General features: G+C 35.9%; 3 protein-coding genes across 3 annotated transcripts; all 3 read left to right on the top strand.

Moving 5' to 3' along the window:
* Positions 1 to 1,161: 1,161 nt before the first annotated feature.
* Positions 1,162 to 4,220, top strand: LOC106923376 (uncharacterized). The gene is made up of 6 exons (XM_014996364.2): positions 1,162 to 1,204; positions 1,357 to 1,686; positions 2,819 to 3,169; positions 3,288 to 3,407; positions 3,651 to 3,706; positions 3,780 to 4,220. The coding sequence occupies exons 1-6, from the start codon at positions 1,162 to 1,164 to the stop codon at positions 3,900 to 3,902; spliced, it is 1,023 nt and encodes a 340-aa protein (XP_014851850.2). The 3' UTR covers positions 3,903 to 4,220.
* A 4,148-nt stretch (positions 4,221 to 8,368) lies between these two features.
* LOC106923363 (uncharacterized) lies at positions 8,369 to 11,110 on the top strand. The gene is made up of 3 exons (XM_088009711.1): positions 8,369 to 8,693; positions 9,099 to 9,473; positions 11,046 to 11,110. The coding sequence occupies exons 1-3, from the start codon at positions 8,369 to 8,371 to the stop codon at positions 11,108 to 11,110; spliced, it is 765 nt and encodes a 254-aa protein (XP_087865837.1).
* Positions 11,111 to 14,006: 2,896 nt separating this feature from the next.
* On the top strand, positions 14,007 to 16,903 carry LOC106923384 (uncharacterized). Its single transcript, XM_088009712.1, has 6 exons — positions 14,007 to 14,049; positions 14,191 to 14,517; positions 14,810 to 15,166; positions 15,276 to 15,401; positions 15,954 to 16,015; positions 16,099 to 16,903. The coding sequence occupies exons 1-6, from the start codon at positions 14,007 to 14,009 to the stop codon at positions 16,213 to 16,215; spliced, it is 1,032 nt and encodes a 343-aa protein (XP_087865838.1). The 3' UTR covers positions 16,216 to 16,903.
* Positions 16,904 to 19,950: the final 3,047 nt, after the last annotated feature.

The following is a 19,950-nucleotide window of genomic DNA, read 5'->3' on the forward strand; positions in this document are numbered from 1 at the left end:
GGTGTATATCAATGTTTTGACTTTGATCATATAAATTCTGTAAGTCCAATGTCATACATTCTGTTTTAGGAAAGATTAGAGTGTGTGAGCTTGGAAATGATAAAACTCTGGTTGCTAAACTTAATTAGCAACACAAAACCAACTTATTGACATTATTTCTGCTTTGCAATTTTTTCCAGCAAATGACTATCAGGTCTTTGTTGGATCCACCATTTTACAAATCATAATAATTTGGAAGAATATATCCTACTTTATAATTTGTCTGTTGGTATTTTTCAAAACAAAGCGAGATATTTTAAAGATTTGAGGCTTTCTTAAAACAGGAAATTCCATGGAGACAGACAAGGCACATCGCAGAGAACATGAGACACTTTATGTAGATTACTGTGGAGTTTGACTTTAAAACGCACAAACAATACAGTAAAACTGATATGATAAAGTATAGTTTTTCTAATATAGTTTTATGAACGCAGAAGCTAAAAAAAGAAACAAAGTCATATAAAAGAAAGGAGAATATGTATATCACTATGCTTAACAAAATGTCTTCTGCAGTGGAGCTTGCCTGTTGTAATCCTCATCACCCTCTGTGACTGCACCTTTAAATAGGTCAATGCACGTGATGTAAACTGTAGCCTGAGAGATCACAGCCTTTTGAGACATGTCAATTCAGGATGAAGTTACCAAGGTATGTTGTCCTGCTGCATTCAGAATGTCTGTTTTCATATTAATACCTGTATTTATATCTTCATCTAAATAGTGGAGTTGCAGAGGATTTGTGACATACTTAAAAAGCTAAAGTACATCACCATACATCTGTATAACTAAATTAGTGAATTGGCTTTCACTTTGCCATATATAGCACCCTGGTGTTATTGCTACTGATCTGCATCAATTAAAAGATTTTCAGGTCAAAATCTAACTTAAACAGATTCCATTTGAAAACAACACAATTTGAAGTGTTGTTCAATTATTGACCATCAACATGACAATCGAATGATTATTACTATAATGACAAGGCCTGGCCCCTAGAAGAGGAAGACTTCTGCTGCAGGAAAGGGTCTTAGATTGTGCATTTTGAGATAACCAATCAGATGGTCTCGTAACCACTCCTCCTTCTGTCACTGGAATAAAACCTCGTGTTTCAGTGAAAACAGCTTAAAGATGAATCTGTTATGGCTCACACTGATCCTCCTGCACCAAGGATGTAAGTTAGATAACAAACAAAACCTCTGAGTGTTAGTGAGCATATGATTTTGAACCTATGTATCCTCATAATTTATCTTTTTTTGCAGGTTGTGTCTTACTTGTTTGTCCTGAATAGCGAGTTAACACGATTTTTTATTCTTCATATTGCAGATGCCTTGGTTCCAGTGACCATCGTTCAGCTTGGAGACCCTGTAACTTTGAAATGCTTTTTTCCAGAAGAAAAGAAAACCAGCAGTAGTGAACTTCACTGGTACAAACAAAGTGCAGGAAATTCACTGGAATTAATTGTGAAGCTGTTGGAAAATACCACGCCTACTTATGGATCTGAATATTTGGCCTCAAGACTGACTGCAACATATTCAGAGAAAATTAGCAATCTGAAGATTATGAAGACGACTGAAGGAGACGAAGGCATGTATCACTGCTCTGTGATTGACTGGAACAAGAACATTTGGCAAGGAACCTTTTTGCTGATAAAAGGTATTTTAATTTTTAAAAATACTTCAACAAGACAAATGCTTACAAATAAACATTTTTCTTTTGATCTGTATAAACATGAAAAGACATCTTAATAAATAATCCAGTTAAAGATTATCCAAAACACGGTTTGTCACATATCACATTTGAGCTACTTCTAAATTTAAAGATAAACACCAGCTAACCATCGATCCTGAGTATGAATCAGTATGTAGAATAGATATATTATTGGGTGAACTGTTGGAAATTATTAATTGTTTTTCTTTACAAATGCATAAGAAAGTAAATTAAAGTGACGAAGCAAAAAGTAAAAAGAAAAAGTGGGCACAGGGATTAATCATTGGTTCATAGCAACAGTATGTAAACTGTTCAAAAATCCAGCTGGGGTTCTCAATAGACCTCTAGCATCTCCCAGAGGTCAACTGAAAAGGGAGCTAGATGGATGAGTTTGCTCATAACCTTTTACCAGGTTTTTTCACTACATGCAATCAAATGTAGTGATCCATCGCAACAAGTTTTTTAAATGTATTTGTGAAATGTATTTTTGATTTTGACTTTTTAAAAACTGTTACTTCTGCTCACAAGAATACATTTAAACTAAAAAGTATTTATGATCCTGACAGATTTAGGATTAAATTAATCACCTAATTTGAACAACAGGTTTCTTCTCAATGGAAGTAATCTTCACATAGTGAAGGCAAGTCTATTATCTGTTAGGTTTAGTAAATTTTAATTCAAGTTTAATATATTGATAACACATATTTCAGTAGCAAAGCAGTTCAAAGAGCTTTACATAATAGAAACATATCAAAATGAACAAATTAAAGATTATGTGTAACTTGTCTAAACTACTTCAGTAAGTGATTAAGAAATTAATGATAATCCAACAGAGGAATCTAATTGCAAGTTGAGTTCAACTCAAAAAGTAACAATCAACCTATTTAAAAAAGTGCCTTAATATGTTTTCAATATTGTTATCTACTAACCACATATTAAAGTATTAATCATAGTACAAATAAAACTATCCCAATGGATTGATCAATAAAAAACTCTGAACAGTTTGCTAAGACTTACCAAGAAAAATGTTTAAAATTTTTGAATTGTAGTCTCTAACAAAAAAATATCTTTTATTTAGGAAACACTGTGGTGTCTTCAAATTACACAGTTGTTCAGATTCCTACAATATCACATCCAGTTCATCCAGGAGACCCAGTGACTCTTCAGTGTTCGGTCCTCTCCAACTCTGACGGCAAGAAATGTTCAGGAGATCTGAATTTGTTCTGGATAAGAGCCGGAGACAAATCTCTCCCAAACATCATCTACACTGATGGAAACAGAGAAAACAAATGTGAAGAGAAACTGGACTCTCAGCAGAGATGTGTGTATAACTTCTCTAAGACGGTCAACGCCTCTGATGCGACTTTCTACTGTGCTGTGGCCACATGTGGAGAGATATTCTTTGGGAATGGAACACAATTGGATGTTGGTACGATTTTGTGTTTACATTTAATAACATTAATGTAAGCAAGTGATGAAATTAGATAAACAATGTTTTTATGTTTTCCTCAGAAACTATAACTATTTTGTGCATCTTTCATTTATAGCTACATCTCAAGATGACTTTATCACCCTGGTGATAACAATTACCTGCTTGGTAATTTCTGTGATTATAAATATATTTTTCTGTTGCCAAATCCAAAGATCATCATGCAAACTTGTTAAAGGTAAGTGCTAAATGACACTTTTCATAAAAAATAGATAAAAGTAAATACAAAAGGGCATTTATTCAAGAAAGATTCTTAAATGGTTTTGGAGAAAACTATAAATTAAAGTGACATGAACTGGTTTAACATGCTGTTCTGTTATCACAGTGTGAAATAACATGCTTCTAGTATATTATGAATAATCTAATCAAACAAAATGCTGGGTTAAATACATGACCATATTTCTCTTCTGTGGATACGCAGGGAAAGAAGCCTCTTGTTCTCGAGCAAAACAATCCACGCAGTCAAAAGATTTTACTGTAAGTAAAAATAACAAAAAAAACAACTGGTATAGTAATAACATTTTTAATAAATCCTTCATTTGCTTGACAGATTGAAGAGGAACATGATCTAAACTATGCTGCGTTACGTTTCTCTGGAGCTAAAAGGACGAAAGGAAAACCAAAGAGAGAGATGGAGACTGAAGAAAGTGTGTATTCACAAGTGAAACACTAAGAAATAAATCTCACAGAGGGAGTGAATAAAATGAAAATATTTTCTTCTTGTTGTTCTATACTCTAAAGAATACAGTAAACGCATATGTTTGCCATTTGCAGTATTTTCACAGACTCAAAAGTTTCTACCGTCTTGGTTGTATTGTTTTTAATCTTTCAAAGTGATTTCAGCTGGATATTTAGTTACAGATGCAACATTTTTTAAATAAAAACAATAAGTACTAGCATCTTTTTTTGTTAAAAAAAGAAGTATAAATGTTGATATAATGGTGGATGGATGGTGATGGATGGTGATTTTTAATAAATAAACTAAAATTCAGCTTTTCCGCCTAATTTACCGAGATAAAATATACCTTAAAAACACCTTGCTTATAACAAGAAAAAACATAAATACATTACATTTTTTTCACACTGAAACAGCTCTGCTTGTTGACATTCTGGAACCTTATAGTAATGCAATAAGTATTAGTAAATACAATGCATCCAGAAAGCATTCACAGCTCTTCACTTTTTCAACATTTTGTCATATTACAGCCTTATTACAAATTATTTTAAATTAATCTCTTTCCTTAATATTTTACTCACAAGTTCCCCATTATGAAAATGTGGAAAATAGTTTTTGAGCAATTTGTACATTTATGAAAAATAGATAATCAATGAATCACATTCATGTAGGTATTCCCAGCCTTTGCTTTATGCCTGGGAGGGTGATCCACCTTTGGCAGCAATTACAGCATCAAGTGTTTTTAAACGTGATACCACAAGCTTAGTCAGCACATCTATATTTAGGCAGTTTTGCTCATTCTTCTTGCAGTACATCTCAAGCTCCATCAGGTTGGATGGGGTTGGTCTGTGCAGACATTTTGTGACCTTTCCAAAGATCTGCTCAATCAGATTCAAGTCTGGACTTTGGATTGGTCACTCCAGGATATTCACAGAGTGGTTCTGCAGCCAATCCTCTGAGAGCTAGGCCATGTGCTTTTTATTTGTAATGTTTCATCACTCATCTACTGCAACTTAAGGAACATGCTAGACAGGAACATGCAATCACTATCCATCCATCCATTTTCTGAACACCCTTGTCCCTCAGTGGGGTCGGGAGGGGTGCTGGTGCCTATCTCCAGCTAACATTCCGGGCGAGAGGCGGGGTACATCCAGGACAGGTCGCCAGTCTGTCGCAGGGCAACACAGACACACAACCATGCGCGCACACACACACACACACACCTAGGGGCAATTTAGACAGACCAATTAACCTAACAGTCATGTTTTTGGGACTGTGGGAGGAAACCGGAGTACCCGGAGAAAACCCACACATGCACAGGGAGAACATGCAACCTCCATGCAGAAAGACCGGGGCCGGGAATCGAACCCAGAACCTTCTTGCTGCACGGCAACAGCTCTACCAACTGCGCCACTGTGCAGCCCATGCAATCACTAACAGTTTTCAAATTTACTGAAACACAAGCTAATTGATTTAAACATTTATTTATCTACTTCCCTTGGATTAACTGATCATGGCACATTTGTAGATGGGTGGAATTTTCTTTTTGTCGAATTTGATTGAGAAAGAGGAGAAGCATCAGGATGTCAATAACGGAGTGAAGGAAGAAGGATTTTTGTTTATATTTTAATTATTTTTATTTTTAACAAAGCTCAAGAAAAGGGAACCAGTCAGGACAGCACATTATTGATATTTATTTCAGTCTATGATTTTTCTGCAAGTTGTTGCAGCAGCACCCCCTTCAGATGCTGCCTCCCAATGCAACTGTATGTGGCCTATGTCAAGCACAAGTCCTGCTTATACGACATACAGTTTCTTTTGCTGTCCAAAAATGAGGCTAAAGTTCCGAGTCTTCTTTTGTGGTTTTTGTATCCAGGTTACTTGTTTCACTTATCAGCTTGTGTGCCGGTTGAGGGTGAAACCTTTGATCAGATACAGATAATTGTGTTTCGATAATTGGTGCACGACTGGAACTTCCACCACAAACACCTGCTTGTTGTTGAATGCTGGCAGTGTTCTCTGTCTCTTGAAGAACATCGTGTGCTAAAGAAAGAAGTAGAATGGTGGGGATGGGTCGTCACGAAGCTTCCGCAGGAAACTGCATAGATAGTCTGGCCATGTCAGGTTAAACCAAAGAGTTTTATTTTCAGCATGTGCCTGCATCGTGCCATGCATTAGCATAACGCCAATGCATGGAAACTGCGCCAACTGCACCACACCTTGGATGACATTATGTCCAGGTTGAGGACAGAGAGAATAGTTTTAAAGAGGGGTGAAGGAAGCCATCTTTGTCAAAAGAAAGAAAAAACAACACTGAACTGATGGGGGAGAGTTGCAGTTTCAGCTTTCATGCATCTACAATCCCTGCTTTGCAATGGTGGACACTGTAATCAGTAGACTGCTGTGTTGTTTTCTGAGTCCTTTTACAGAAACAAGTAACATGCTGAAGCCACCTGATGATGTACTGACATGTGGAGCCACTCGGCTACAAAAAGTCTACATCACCTGTTAATTCTTCATCATAAAAATGCAATTAAAAAATGACAACCTTGTGTCCTAATCAAATATCTATTAATTAGTATACGCCTGCACTTGGCTCTTAAAAGTTACTTTCATGAAAACACAAATTCTAAAATATTAACACAAAGAAAAAAAAAGACAGTAAACAGGAAAATCAAGGAAGTTCTGATAAGATGCCTTTAAATTGTTTGAGAAAATCATCAGGAATTATTGGTTTTCTGACCTGATAACTAGCTGTTATGATCCTGGAGGTTGCTTTCACATGTCATTACGAAGATTAAAATTCTGAAGAAAACTTGTTTATCTGCTACCAATAAAAGCAAAGATGCTGTTGTTCAGTATATGTGTGCTGTGTTCAATATTTATTATGTTTTATTAGCTTTTTGTGACCCCATAGGGAAATGTTGAAAATACATTCATAAGCAATTGCTTATTGCTCAGCAAAATTATTGTTTTGCAAAAGCCAATGCATTATTGGATTTACCTGCTAGAGGCTTGAGGTAAGTTTCAGATGTACATGGGTATTTTGTAACTTTGGGTTTTTAGAACAAAAGAAGACATGAGGTAAGTGTCATTAGGCTAAAAAGACGTTCAGGAGGGTTTTTACTCCAACCAAGTTTGACCTTCCGATGTTCAGTGATTATCTTGCAAATCCTGAAATGCTGAGCAATCGATTGCCAGTTCGCAGCGGTTATGAGACTGGACAGGTTGCCACTCCTTCAGAGGGAAACACAGAGACACACAGGACAAACAACTATGACACTTCACATATGCATAAGGACAATTTAGACCAATCAATTGTGTTTTTGGACTATTGGAGAAAGCTGGAGTTCCCAGAAAGAATGGAGGGATGCACCAGCACAACACACAAACTCCATGCATAAAAACACTAAGACCAGGATTTAAACCAAGAACCTTCTTGTGTAATTAATTTATCAGATTTTAGTAGCATTGACTATGAGTAAAAACGTCTAAGGCATTGATTTAGAAAGTCTCCCTGAATTTGCTAGTCGTCTCCATTTTTTGTTATGTGTAGGAGCTGTAATAGATCTAAAACTTCAGCATGTCAAGCACTGAGGACTGCAGTTGATCACTCCTAATAAAATATGACAATATATCTTGGTCTAGTGATTGAGTTTGTTGTAGTGCATGTCCACCATGTCAATTTATAAAGCTAAAGAATAGATTAATGAGCTATATTACTGGTTTGTCTGTATTACTGGTTATCAATAGTGAGCACTCACTTTGACTTCACAAACAGAAGAACGCGGCTTTAAATGCGGTAAGGAGTTGGCAAGCTTATTTATAGACAGAAATTTGGGTTAAAATGCAAAGACTCTTGTGTCTGTCTATAAATTACCCCTTAAATATGAGCAAATTTTGAACAATTTCCTATATGTTCTGATTATCACAACCTAATAATGTCCAGTGATGCATAAAGAAAACAATTTGCCTGTACAGATTTTAGACATTTACGACTAACACATCTGCATGAGGTGAGATAATATAGTGACATGGCATAAATTTTATACAATGTCTTGGTGACTTTACAGTCATTAAAGTACAATAACCAAGACAAAGAACCGGAAAAGGGAAGAGCGATTGTGGCGACAAATGTTCTTTGATTGGATATTTAAAAAAAACAAAACAAAAAAACAAACAAAGACATCCTGGAACACCACACCTCCTTCTCTAACTTAGGCAAGAACAAGTCTGTCAAAGAAGGTAGTGTCAAGATGGATCTTTTGTTGGTTGCACTGCTTTTCCTTCCTCAGGGATGTAAGTTAAACCCGCATTCATTTAAATGTTTCATGTAGTTGAATTCCTATTAGATTAATGACAGCTAATGTCTTTATTTTACATATCTTTTGACATCGTCTGCCATTTTCTTTATTCTAATCTTACTTTTTAAATTTTGTCGTACTTCTTTCCAAAATGCAGATATGTTGGTCCCAGTCAAAACAGTTGCTCTTGGTGAACCAGCAACTTTTACATGCCAATTTCCTGGTAATAAGCTGAGCAACAATGAAGTCCAGTGGTACAAACAGACAACAGGGGATACTCTTGCATTGATTGTGAAGCTGCGGAAGCATGCAGATCCTGCATTTGGGCAGGAATTTTCTTCCTCAAGAATGACTGCATCAAAAAATGAGACTGTTAGCAGACTGACAATACTGAGAACAGTTCCAGAAGATGAAGGGATGTATCACTGTGCTACCATCGACTGGGCAGAAAACGAATGGCAGGGGACCTATTTGTATTTAAAAGGTAATGTAAAAATATAAGTGCTTGTATTTGTTGCTGCTTCAGCAACTTTGAACAATTCTGTCACTTATGATGAAATATCACCTCTCTCACTAAGTTTATTATCAGATATAATTTTACCTGGTGAGATTGGAAAATCACTTCCAGTACAACTACAATTCTATATGCTCACCTGTAATTGCTCTAAAAAAAACATTGGGACAATCAAAATAAGATTTTATATTTGAATTGCATAAGCCACACCCAAAACGTCATCACTTTGTGAATGAACATTTTAAATAATTAAAGCCACTCAGAGACCAAGAACTTAAGAAAAACAAGAAAGAGAGAAACTGTGGGTAAATATGTCTTCAATTTGACTCTGTCCTTAATTTTCTAAATTGTGTTTAAAGATACTAAAAAAGTTTTGATTACTGTTTTTTTCTTCAATAGAAAACGCTGAGAGGACATCAAAGCATACTATCGTTCAACAGCTGACGGCAGCAGATTCGCACCTTCCAGGAGACTCTGTGACTCTACAGTGTTCGGTCCTCTCCAATTCTGACAAGATGTGTCCAGAAGACCTCAGTGTATTCTGGTTCAGAGCCAGATCACACAACTCCCATCCACACATCATTTATGTAGATGGAAACAAGCTTGATGACTGCAATAAGAGAAATGACTCTCAGAGGAGATGTGCATTTTCTAAAAACATCAGCTCCATTGACAACGGTACTTACTACTGCGCTGTGGCCACATGTGGAGAAATATTTATTGGAAATGGAACAAAAGCCAAAGTTCAAGGTAACTGTGTAGTTTGATGTATGATGATTTTCTATTTTATGTATGATGTATATTGGAAAAAATAATGTGACAGTAACTACAAAGGCAATTAGCTTTTACTCATTGTAACTCAAGTTTCCCTCCTGTTTAAATAATGATTTAGGGTTCAACTTGTGGTTCCAAGATATCAACACAGCTTTTCTTCCATTCTGCGTGGTTTTAGCTTTAAGTCTTATTTCAACAGTTGTGCTGATATTCTCCATGAGCACAAGCAAGTATATGGACAACAAAGGTAATACAAGTTAACAGTTAATTTCTGTGTAAAAGTGCATCAATCCTATTAATATATATATTTGTTCCAAAAAACAGCTGGTGTTGACCTACACAAGTACTATAGATGTGAGAAAAAACGACAGGTAAAGTATTAAAATTTATATTTTAATTTTAATAGTTACATTTTGTGTAGTTATATATTTTGATCAATCTTTTCTATTTTCCAAGGCGGGTGAATATGGACAGTTGTACTCTGTGGTTGTCTTCAGCATAAGAAACCAGGAAGTGGATCCCTGAAACAACCATAGAGACAGAAAGTTCACACCAGTCAGTTTTTGGACTCGAGATCTTTGGTGTCGCCTGTAACTAAACATTGAATAGATAGTTGTTTAGATCATATTGCTTTAGTAAAATAAGCAGAACTGTGAATAAAATAAGATCTATCATATTTCGACTGTATGCTAAAAACAATGCGTTGATGTTTTTATGAATATGTTTTGTCTTTGTAAGAAAATATTTAGGTTTTTTTTGTTTTGTTTTTGTAATAGAGCTGCCTACCTGTAGGATACTTGAAATGTAATGTTCTTTGTTCAAAATTTTGTCCAGGTCTTCATGTCATTTCTGGCTTTCTTTGCTACTCTAAATAATTTTGTGACCAAAATTATTTTTCTAAAAATAACAAATTAATGCGAACAAAAATTTATCAACTGTGTTATATATTTGTTTTCTATTTGTCATTCAATAAATGTCTTTATATGTGGAAAAAAGAGCATTTAGGAACTGATACGATTCATGATCAAGGTTTTGATCTTGAAACTATTAAGAAAAAACACAAGGAAAAAGGTATTTTCCTTTGGAAAATGTGAAAATATCATTGTAACCTAATGCAATCAAGTTAAAATACACTGTGTGCACATTTAGGCAAGCAAGTATTTTTTATCATATCTTTAGGGGTATTTTCTAACCCCAAGCTTAATGGATTTAATCATACCCTCCCTGTGAATGAGAGTGCATGAGGCCAAGGGAGGATAACATTGTATATCAAGGTGTGGATAATGATTAGGCAGCCTCTTTTATTTATGCAAAATGGTGCAAAAAGGAGATTTAATTGATTCTGAAAAGTTAAGAATTACCAAACTTATCTCCGAAGAATGCATCACTTTTGAAATTGCATGATCACAGAACCATCACATGTTTTGTGGCAAAAAAACATGGTTCCAAGAAAAGTGTTGAGAAAAATAAAATACAAGTTAACTGCAAAGGTTTTGAGAAGATTGAAGCATGAAGCATGTTATCCTCCAGTTCCATCATATTCCATAGCCACAACCTACCTGGAGTACCTGGAAGTACAAGATCTTCAGCCTCCAGAGACATTGCCAGGGTAAGGAAGTCTGAAACCTGACCGCTACTGCACATGACACTTAAGCTGATGGGTCCAGTCTGAACCAAGACATATCTGAAGACAATTTTTTCAAAGGATTTTATTGATGAAATGAGAGTGATTCTTACTGGACCAAATGAATGGGCCTGCGGCTGGATCAACGGGAACAGAGCTCCACTTAGAGTCAGACAGAAGAAGTAAGGTGGAGGAGGGGTGCTGGTATGGGCTGGTAATATTAAAAATTACCTGGTTGAACCTTTTCAGGTTGAAGACTGGTTTGAAATTAACTCTCAAACTTACTGCCAGTTTTCAGAGGATACTTTCTTCAAGTAGTGGTACAGGAAGAAGTCTGTATCTTCCAAAAAGACAATGATTGTTTTGGATGACAATGTTCCATCACATGTGTCTAAGTATTCATCTGCATGGCTTGCTAGTAAAGGCTCCCTTACTGAACTGACCTGAACCCAATTGAGAACTTGTGGGCAGTTCTGAAGCAGGATATTTATAGTGAAGGAAAACAGTCGACCTCTCTGAGCTGTCTGGGAGGATGTGGTTTGCTGCTGCACAAAGTGAATCGTTAACAGAACGAGAAAGTGACATGAATGGAAAGCTTATCAGTGTTGGTGAAAAGAAGGGTGGCAACACTGGTCACTGATTTTTGCTAAAAATGTCAAATGTTTATTGGAAAGTTTGGTGGTTTTTGTTTCTAGTCCTAAAATAAATAAAAATGTGAGATGGAAAAATGTGTTTTAATTTTGTTATTTAATAATTCTGTGCAAAAATAGCTTCAGAAAAATTGTGAACATACAGATATTTTTCTCAGAAGAGTGAAACATCCATTTTCCTTTCTTAAACATTTGTGTTTGAGGTTCATTAACATTTTGTATCAACCATAAAACTGTAATTGGTGATCAATAATCATAAATCTCAAAAATGAGACATGCCTAATAACTGTCCATACAGTTTAGAAGTTCATGTGTAAAATGTCGCTTAATTAAATAGAAAGCCAATAGGTGACTTAAATAATATTTAAAGGTGCCAAATTATCCAGTTATGTCACAGTGGATAAAGGGTGAAATATTTTTCACATCCTCCATTTTCCACTTTTGTTCTATGATTTATATGTGTTGAAGCAACTCAAAGGTTCATCACTAAGAAAGAGAGGCACCATATAATCCTTAGATTCTCTCTGATCTGAAAAATAAGCTGACCAACACCATCTCATGTAAAGGATGGTACAAAACAACTTGGCTGCTATTGTTAAAGCAGTGAGTGCATTCAAAAGGCCTACATGAGGATCCGTACATAGAGCTCAGTCCTTTAGAGACTTTTGCTTGGGAAATCCCCCCTAAGTCATACACGTATTGCTTAGGTAAAAGTTGTCAGCTGGAAACAATTACCCTTTGTTTCCTCAATCTCAAATAAATAATTTGAAATCACACTGGCCCCATGATCTCTTACCACCACCAAAGAGTAATCATCTTTTTTTAGACTTCAAATTACATGTGACATCAAAAGAGAACTTATTTGAATCAATGAACGGGCTTCAGAAGCAAGTACTTTCTTGTGTCAAAACCAGGCATGAAGTTCAAGTCTCTTCTTGTGTGGCTTTTTCTTTCCAGGTTACCTCTTTCACATATCAAGATGTACAAGAGCTGAAGTGAAACCAGGGTGAAAACTGGGGCCGGGGGTCGAGTTTTTGTTTTGTGAACAGATGAAAGCAGACTGACAAAAATAAAGACAAGCAAATGCTTTACTGAAGCCTTGCAATTTACAGAGACAATTTAAGACGTGTTGATTTCAGTAGTAATTTCAAAGTTTGTTGAAATGGTCATAAACTCTAAGTTTGTCTAAGTCTAGAGATTTGCTGCTAATAGTAAACATCAACTGCCTTCCAGTATATTTTAATCCAACCTCTGGGATGGCACTGTCCATGGTACTGGACAATCAGTTTGGCTTTGTTGTTTAAAAAAAATATTCTAAGATACTGAAAGAAGATACTGAAGCAAAATAAACTTAAAATACTTGTTTCAATCATCCGACATCAGGACCTTAGATTTTGTAGCATTTTAAAACGTGATCAGTACAGTCGTGCATATTTTCTAACAAACTATTACTGGTCTGATATAAACAAACTGAATTGAATTGAACTGAAAGCAATAAGAGGTGGTTGAAAACAAAGCAGAAGTATTAACACTAAGCACAGCATCATCTGTAGAGAAGAGCTTGTCATCTGTATCAGAGGCTCCAATCACAGAATCAATACTTGGAAGCAACACTGAGCAACTACTTTGCTACAACTCGATAGTCTTTCTCGGAAAAAATATTCAATATTATTCTTAAAAACATAGAAAAATGACCAATTAGCCAACATTTCACATGATAAACATGTTCACATTTGACAAGATCAAATAGTTTTTCTAATGCCACTCATAGACTCTTTTTAAAAGGAAAAAGTTGAACTTTTCTAACTGAAAGCTTGAAAAAGTAATTAAATGAGCTACACTAAGACAGTTTATCTGGTCCAGAAACTGAAAAGTTGAGGTATTACCCCTTGTTACAGAGTACTGATTGAAATGCAATGACTGTCATATCTATTGATTGACTGCATATGGGGTCCAGATTTAAGTAGCGACTTTAATTGCCTGGCAATGTCTTAACAAAAATTGTTCTTGTATTTATAACTTGCTGTGAGAATTACTTGAAGCTTCATCATTACATTGCAAGAATTTGGGACAACGCATCTTAAAGGGGGGGGGGGGGGGGGGAGAGACCACTGTGGCAGGAAATGCTCTATCATTGTATATTTGGAGATAACCAATCAGATCGCTCTAAGGAACATAAGACCTCCTTCTGTAACTTAAATATGAAAAATTGCTCCTATGAAGACATTTGTCAGGATGATTCAGTTGTTGGTCGTACTGCTTCTTCTTCATCAAGGATGTAAGTTCTTATACTTTGATAAATATGTGCCATTTTAATTTGTACCTGTTTGGGTTTTCAGTTGCCCTATTACCTTACTCTCATGTTGTGGCTTTTTGTAACTCAGTTATCATGTTGTTCTCTTTTTAAAATACGATGTAGATACCTTGGTACCAGTGACCACAGTTCCTCTAGGTGACCCAGCAACTTTTACATGTTCGCTTCCTGCTGAAAAGATTAACAATAATGAGCTTCACTGGTACAAACAGAATGCAGGCCAGACGCTGAGATTAATTGTAAAGCTGCGAAAACACGCAGAACCTGCTTACGGGCCAGATTTTTCTTCCTCAAGAGTGCATGCATCAAAAAATGAAGACATCAACAGTCTGACAATTCTAAGCACAGTTCAAGAAGATGAAGGAATGTATCACTGCGCGGTTATTGACTGGACCGAGAATTATTGGCATGGGACCTATTTGCTATTAACAGGTAATGTTAAAATAACTGCTGAAAGCTGGATTCTATGTTCAAATATTTATTTTTACCCTGTAAAACATGATAAAATGTTAAAAATATATTGTCAAGAGGTTTTAAAAATGTATTTTCTGTAGTTTTGTATACCTCATAAAAGAATCTGTCTCTGGTTTAACATTTTTTTCCTACAGGGAGTATTGTGATATTGTTTTAACTAGCATTATTTGATGACAAACCAACATCTCAATAAATGTCTGTCATATGTCACAATAGTTACAATTAACAAAATCTGTGTTCTGTGCTTCAGGAAACTCTGCAAATATACCAAAGTACCAAATTGTGCAGGAGGCAAAAGCATCAGATCGAGATCATGAAAGCAACTCCTTGACTCTTCAGTGTTCAGTGATGTCTGACTTTAACCACAATGCATGTCCAGAAGACATCAATGTGTTTTGGTTCAAGGTCAAATCAGATCAGTCTCATCCAAATGTCATCTACGTTCATGGAGACAGAAATGATGAATGTCAAAAGAAATCCAATTTGCAGAGGAGGTGCATGTTCTCCAAGAACATCAGAGCATCTGATACTGGGAAATATTATTGTGCTGTTGCCTCATGCGGAGAGATTTTCCTTGGAACTGGAGCAAAACAAAATCAACAAACTGGTATGATTTTTAGAATAGAAAAAATAACTGCTCATAAAGTAATAGAAAGTATTAGTAAAAAAAAAAGTATTTTTTAAAGTGACAGTATGTTTCTGTCTTTTTTGTGTAGAGCAAACAAAAGACCCAAAAAATAATGCGCTGGTGATAACAATAACATGTTTGGTCATTTCGGTCATTGTAAATTTTATTTTGATCTGCTACCGAACCCCAAAGGCAGCATGCAAACAAGTTAAAGGTAAGTATTGTTTATTGAATTTGAATAGGTAAAATATCTTAATAGCCATTATTACTCAAACTGAATAACTAGAACATTCAACTTGCTTGTGTTTTTCAAGTATAACTTAAATATAAGATGAAGTAGTTAACTATTTCTTGACTTTATATATATATATATATATATATATATATAGATTGGTCCAACACTACAAGAGGTTCCTGAACCTCTTGTAGTATAATGCACCAATTAATGGTGCATTATACTCTGAAAATTTTTTTTACCAAAGTGTGTAAACAGGTAAATATGGTTTGCAATGTGGTACCTGACTAGTTAAGAAAAAAAAATTAAACCAATATATAACATTACTAAAGCCTCTAGTTTAATATCTCGTTCATCTGTTTAAAACTCTTTAACATACTCTGGAGAAAATATAAAATATCACTAGATTTAAGAATTCTTTTTCTTACACTTTTTCAAACAGTTTTACTTTTACTTTTTTATTTCAAGTTCAAAATTCAGTATATCTTCTGTGTTTGAATGCAACATATTTCTGATTGCCTTTATATTTAGGGACAGGAAGCACCTCTTCACCAGCCACGCATGATAACATGACTGAACCAGGAGAATACACTGTAAGTAAAGATTAATTTAAATCATTTCCAACACATTTATGTAGCAATGTGACTATTTATTGATCTATTTGTTTTCTGTAAAGGACAACGAGAATCTGGACTATGCTGCTTTGCAATTCTCTGGAAGAAAAAGCACACGAGGGACGAAGAAGAAGCAGTTGAATACTGAGGAAGATGTTTATGCACAAGTTAAAGTCTGAATAGGAAAGTCTGTGAGGGAACAAATAAAACCACTGTCAGAAAGTGTAAAAAAAGGCGCAGTTTTCATTTAGTGGCTGTTTCTTTCCGCTTCACTCTCATAATCCAGACAGAGCTCTTCTATCCACTGGTCAACTGCTTATAGGCAACCCCAGAATTAGAGTGAAAAACAGAGGCGACTGAGTGTTTTCTGTTGTGACCCATAAGATGCCTTTGAAGATTAGAGATGCACAAACCCTTGATAACTTTAAACATCTGCTCATTTTTTGACATTTTTGTGGCTTGCTATTCTACTTAAGCAGCACATCTCTGTGCACAAAAACTTTTGAGACATTTATATAGATTATTTTGCTTATTTTTTTTATTTCTTACGGTGTAAATCACCTTGGTCAGCTATTGTTGTTTGTAGATTTGCTATATAAGTAAGCTTGGTATGTGGTAATCATAAACATTTATAATTATTATGACTATGTATGTATGTATTGATATTTTTTTGTGAGTGTGTTGCTTCCATTTTTTAAGCAGTGACCCACAACTTATTTTCTGGTTTCATAATAAAGGATGAGTTACTTTTGACTTACTTTTTTTTCCAGGACATATTTTAACATAAGTAATAGTAGATTACATTAAACAAAAATGTGCAGTAATGCAGAAGTACATTCAAGTATTTAAAGGGTCTGTTACAACAATGACTACAACTTTTTACCTCACAAAATATAAAGAAAAATGGAGCTTTGTTAGATTATAGCCGTTGTAAGATTTCTCTTTTGTCTTTGACAAAAGACCACAAGCCATTTTCTCCCCCTAGCGTTAGACATGTGAGTCTTTGCTTCGATTGTATTTACCCACAATTATTTGTGCTTCCTGCTTTTGGAGTGGCCTATGGTCCTCTTGCATACACATATGCATTTGAACCACGTAGTTTATTTCAACCAAGTCGAGACATAGATTTTTTTTCATAGATACACAACTTTTACCCCGTTTCAGGCCAGTTAGGGTTACCAACATGATTTGGTAAAGGCCAGAATAAAGAGTGAGCGAAGTTTATGTCCTTAGTACTTGGCATTAAACTGTATGACTTGGGGTGAGCATTGTGTTTATCCTTCCACAAGGTTTTCATACAAGCTGGCTGGATATTTGGCTAATTTCTTCAGACAAAAAATAGTGGGGCAAGTGTACCAGTCCACATGGGCTCTTTGCACCTAAGGAGTTGACGTCACATCTCCAGGAGCTAATGCGGCTCACTTTTTTCCGCTTTGAGTTACCATGACTGGTAGAAAAGACTAAGTCGTATTTCAGATGCAAAGAAACAATACTATTAACATTGTTGTCTTCCTAATAACTTTTAAGTTTTCGTTAATTTCCAAGCGATCCTGAATTAAGAAGATGCTTGTAAATATCTGTCGCTACCAGCTAACGCTGCACAGCAAAGTTTGCAGCCTTCACTTCACTCCGGATCAGCCTAAAACTACCGGGGATACGGATGGTAAATAAAGGAGCCTCCCTGAGTTATTTTCCATGGAATCACTTCTATATTCAGCCTGAAAGAGTTTATGGGAACGAGAGAACAGACCAGAGCCAGACAGCCGAGCAACTGATCCGCCTGTACATACTGCTGTAAACACCGTCCTATCTGAGCTCTTCACAAGAAACATGCAAAGGTAATAAAATGAAATAACACGGAGACACGAAGCAACACGGTCATATTTTTCTAAAAGCAGCAACTTTGAACCTGAACAGCTGAACCAGATCTCTGACACCAGAGCTGCGCTACTGTCAAGCTATGAGGCTTGTTGAGCTCCGTCAGGCTTCGGAAGTAAAAAGTCTGAACCGTAACCTCCCCGTTAGTCTGTGACACTAACGACAATAAACACACATAATATACTTGAAAATAAGATAAATACATTGTCCGTTAGAATGTTTAGATACTTAAATAGCACATTTTACAAGAACAATGTCCGAGAATATTGCCTACTAGCATAAGCTAACGTTAATGTTAGCCACAAAGTTTAAGTAAAACTCACCTTCGTATCACTAAATGTATAACGAGGCGAACATCTTAAAACCTTTCTCCAGCTGACTTGTTGGGGCTTCGGATCGATGTACAAACCTTGGCCAAGCCCTGCAAGCACCTAATGTAAATGATATTTGTATTGGATCGGAAACAATCGAGCCGCTTTACCCCGAACGCGGAAGCTGAGGTGCAAAGAGCCCATTGCAGCCAACCATCTTTCACCCACATAAAATTGGGATACCTCTTTAAGAAACAGAGATTAAGTGTGTATCAACCAATCAGAATGCAGACTGCCGCTGTAGATCCCGCCCTTCTTCCCCGTGTTTGCAGCGTGTTTGTGTGTGCGGGAGAGTTCCTACATGAGGAAAAGACTGCTAAGCTGTGCAGGGTGAGTCTGTGTTGTTTAAGTCGGAAAAAATACTAGATACTAAGTTGAAACGAACCCTTTTGCAAATATAATTACTGTTTATCATCCAGCTTAAGCTGGAATTAGTGAAAGTGAGTAAAAAAGACTGAACTTCAGTTTTTCTGCCGAGCACTGTTAGAGCTACCTCGTTAGCCTTGTCGGCGCTTATTGGCTATTGGTTTCCTGAAAGTTCATCTCGTTCTCCGTTAAGATGAAAGTACAGTCTAAAATATAGTATATTTTTTACTTTATTCACGATTAAAGTTCATATCATTGAGGTTAAAGCATGAAAAATATGCCTTGTTACATTATCTAGTGCCCCACATGTCCAGACTGAGAGCCACCATATTGTTGTCCCAAACGTGTGGCATTGAGATCGGTGAGCATATTCTGTCCCTTTCATTCAGGTTTTTGTTCTGTTTATCACATTGTTGTTGAATAGTAGCCTTTATTTGAAAAAGGCTACTTTTACTGCTTTTGGTTAAAGTATAACATTTAATATTGTGTTTAAAAAATGATTTTGCAATTTACAAATAAGTGAGTTGGTAATGCCGTGAAATACTGCATTAGGTAAAAGATAATTGTTTTATTGCAAATTTGAGCAGTTTGATAACAAAATGATGTCAAATATGATGTCTACAGAAACATGATTTAAGGATTAAATCTATAACGGCTTAATAAAAATTCTATCATTTTGCTGGTCCTGTATGTTGACAGGTCAGGGTTTTTTTTTCCTATGCTGGATTGTTCCTGAGGTGGATTCCTCCTGTGAATTTGATGCCGAGCCTTCCCACCTGGACTTGGAGAAGGAACTTGATTCCTTCTTTTCCATTTGGAGTCCTGCTGCACACTGCGGTTTGGTAGGCCTGTATCACTCACATATTCACACACAGTTGGTTATGCATGAGACCACTGACTGACATTTTTCACTTTTATTGTTTCATCCTGGAATTCTGGACATTACCTTTTGGACAAGTTTTTATTTGGGACATTATAACAAACTGCTGTGTAGGAAATTGTCCTCATGTGAATGGTGTTGAGTCAAACCTGAATTGGAACTGAAATTGATTAATCTGTTGTCTATCATGGTTTAGAATGCCGATTACCAGTGTGCACTCAACAGATTTAAAACTGAGAATTAGCACTTGGCCAACATTACTATTACTTTATGTATTTTATTGTGTGTAATTTATTTTCATAAATGTGTGTCTTGTACAACTTGTTCTTTAAATTTATCCAACTGCCTTTGTGTGTCATTTAAACACGCCACTGAGCTCTGATAGCTGAACCTACTGGCCCATTGATCTAAAATATATA

This window comes from Poecilia mexicana, unplaced genomic scaffold (genome assembly GCF_051168715.1).
Source record: "Poecilia mexicana isolate PSO_F unplaced genomic scaffold, ASM5116871v1 scaffold_10, whole genome shotgun sequence".
In the NCBI taxonomy this organism is placed as follows: Eukaryota; Metazoa; Chordata; class Actinopteri; order Cyprinodontiformes; family Poeciliidae; genus Poecilia; species Poecilia mexicana.

What these genes read in the sequence shown, in the direction of transcription:
- LOC106923384 (XM_088009712.1), top strand. Translation starts at nt 14,007, where the DNA reads ATGATTCAGTTGTTGGTCGTACTGCTTCTTCTTCATCAAGGAT. An exon ending in GCTTCTTCTTCATCAAGGAT is followed by an intron (nt 14,050 to 14,190) that starts GTAAGTTCTTAT and finishes AATACGATGTAG; the next exon opens with ATACCTTGGTACCAGTGACC. An exon ending in CTGAACCAGGAGAATACACT is followed by an intron (nt 16,016 to 16,098) that starts GTAAGTAAAGAT and finishes TTTTCTGTAAAG; the next exon opens with GACAACGAGAATCTGGACTA.
- LOC106923376 (XM_014996364.2), top strand. Translation starts at nt 1,162, where the DNA reads ATGAATCTGTTATGGCTCACACTGATCCTCCTGCACCAAGGAT. An exon ending in AACCTTTTTGCTGATAAAAG is followed by an intron (nt 1,687 to 2,818) that starts GTATTTTAATTT and finishes TCTTTTATTTAG; the next exon opens with GAAACACTGTGGTGTCTTCA. An exon ending in TGGAACACAATTGGATGTTG is followed by an intron (nt 3,170 to 3,287) that starts GTACGATTTTGT and finishes TTTCATTTATAG; the next exon opens with CTACATCTCAAGATGACTTT.
- LOC106923363 (XM_088009711.1), top strand. Translation starts at nt 8,369, where the DNA reads ATGTTGGTCCCAGTCAAAACAGTTGCTCTTGGTGAACCAGCAACTTTT. An exon ending in GACCTATTTGTATTTAAAAG is followed by an intron (nt 8,694 to 9,098) that starts GTAATGTAAAAA and finishes TAAAAAAGTTTT; the next exon opens with GATTACTGTTTTTTTCTTCA. An exon ending in AACAAAAGCCAAAGTTCAAG is followed by an intron (nt 9,474 to 11,045) that starts GTAACTGTGTAG and finishes CATATTCCATAG; the next exon opens with CCACAACCTACCTGGAGTAC.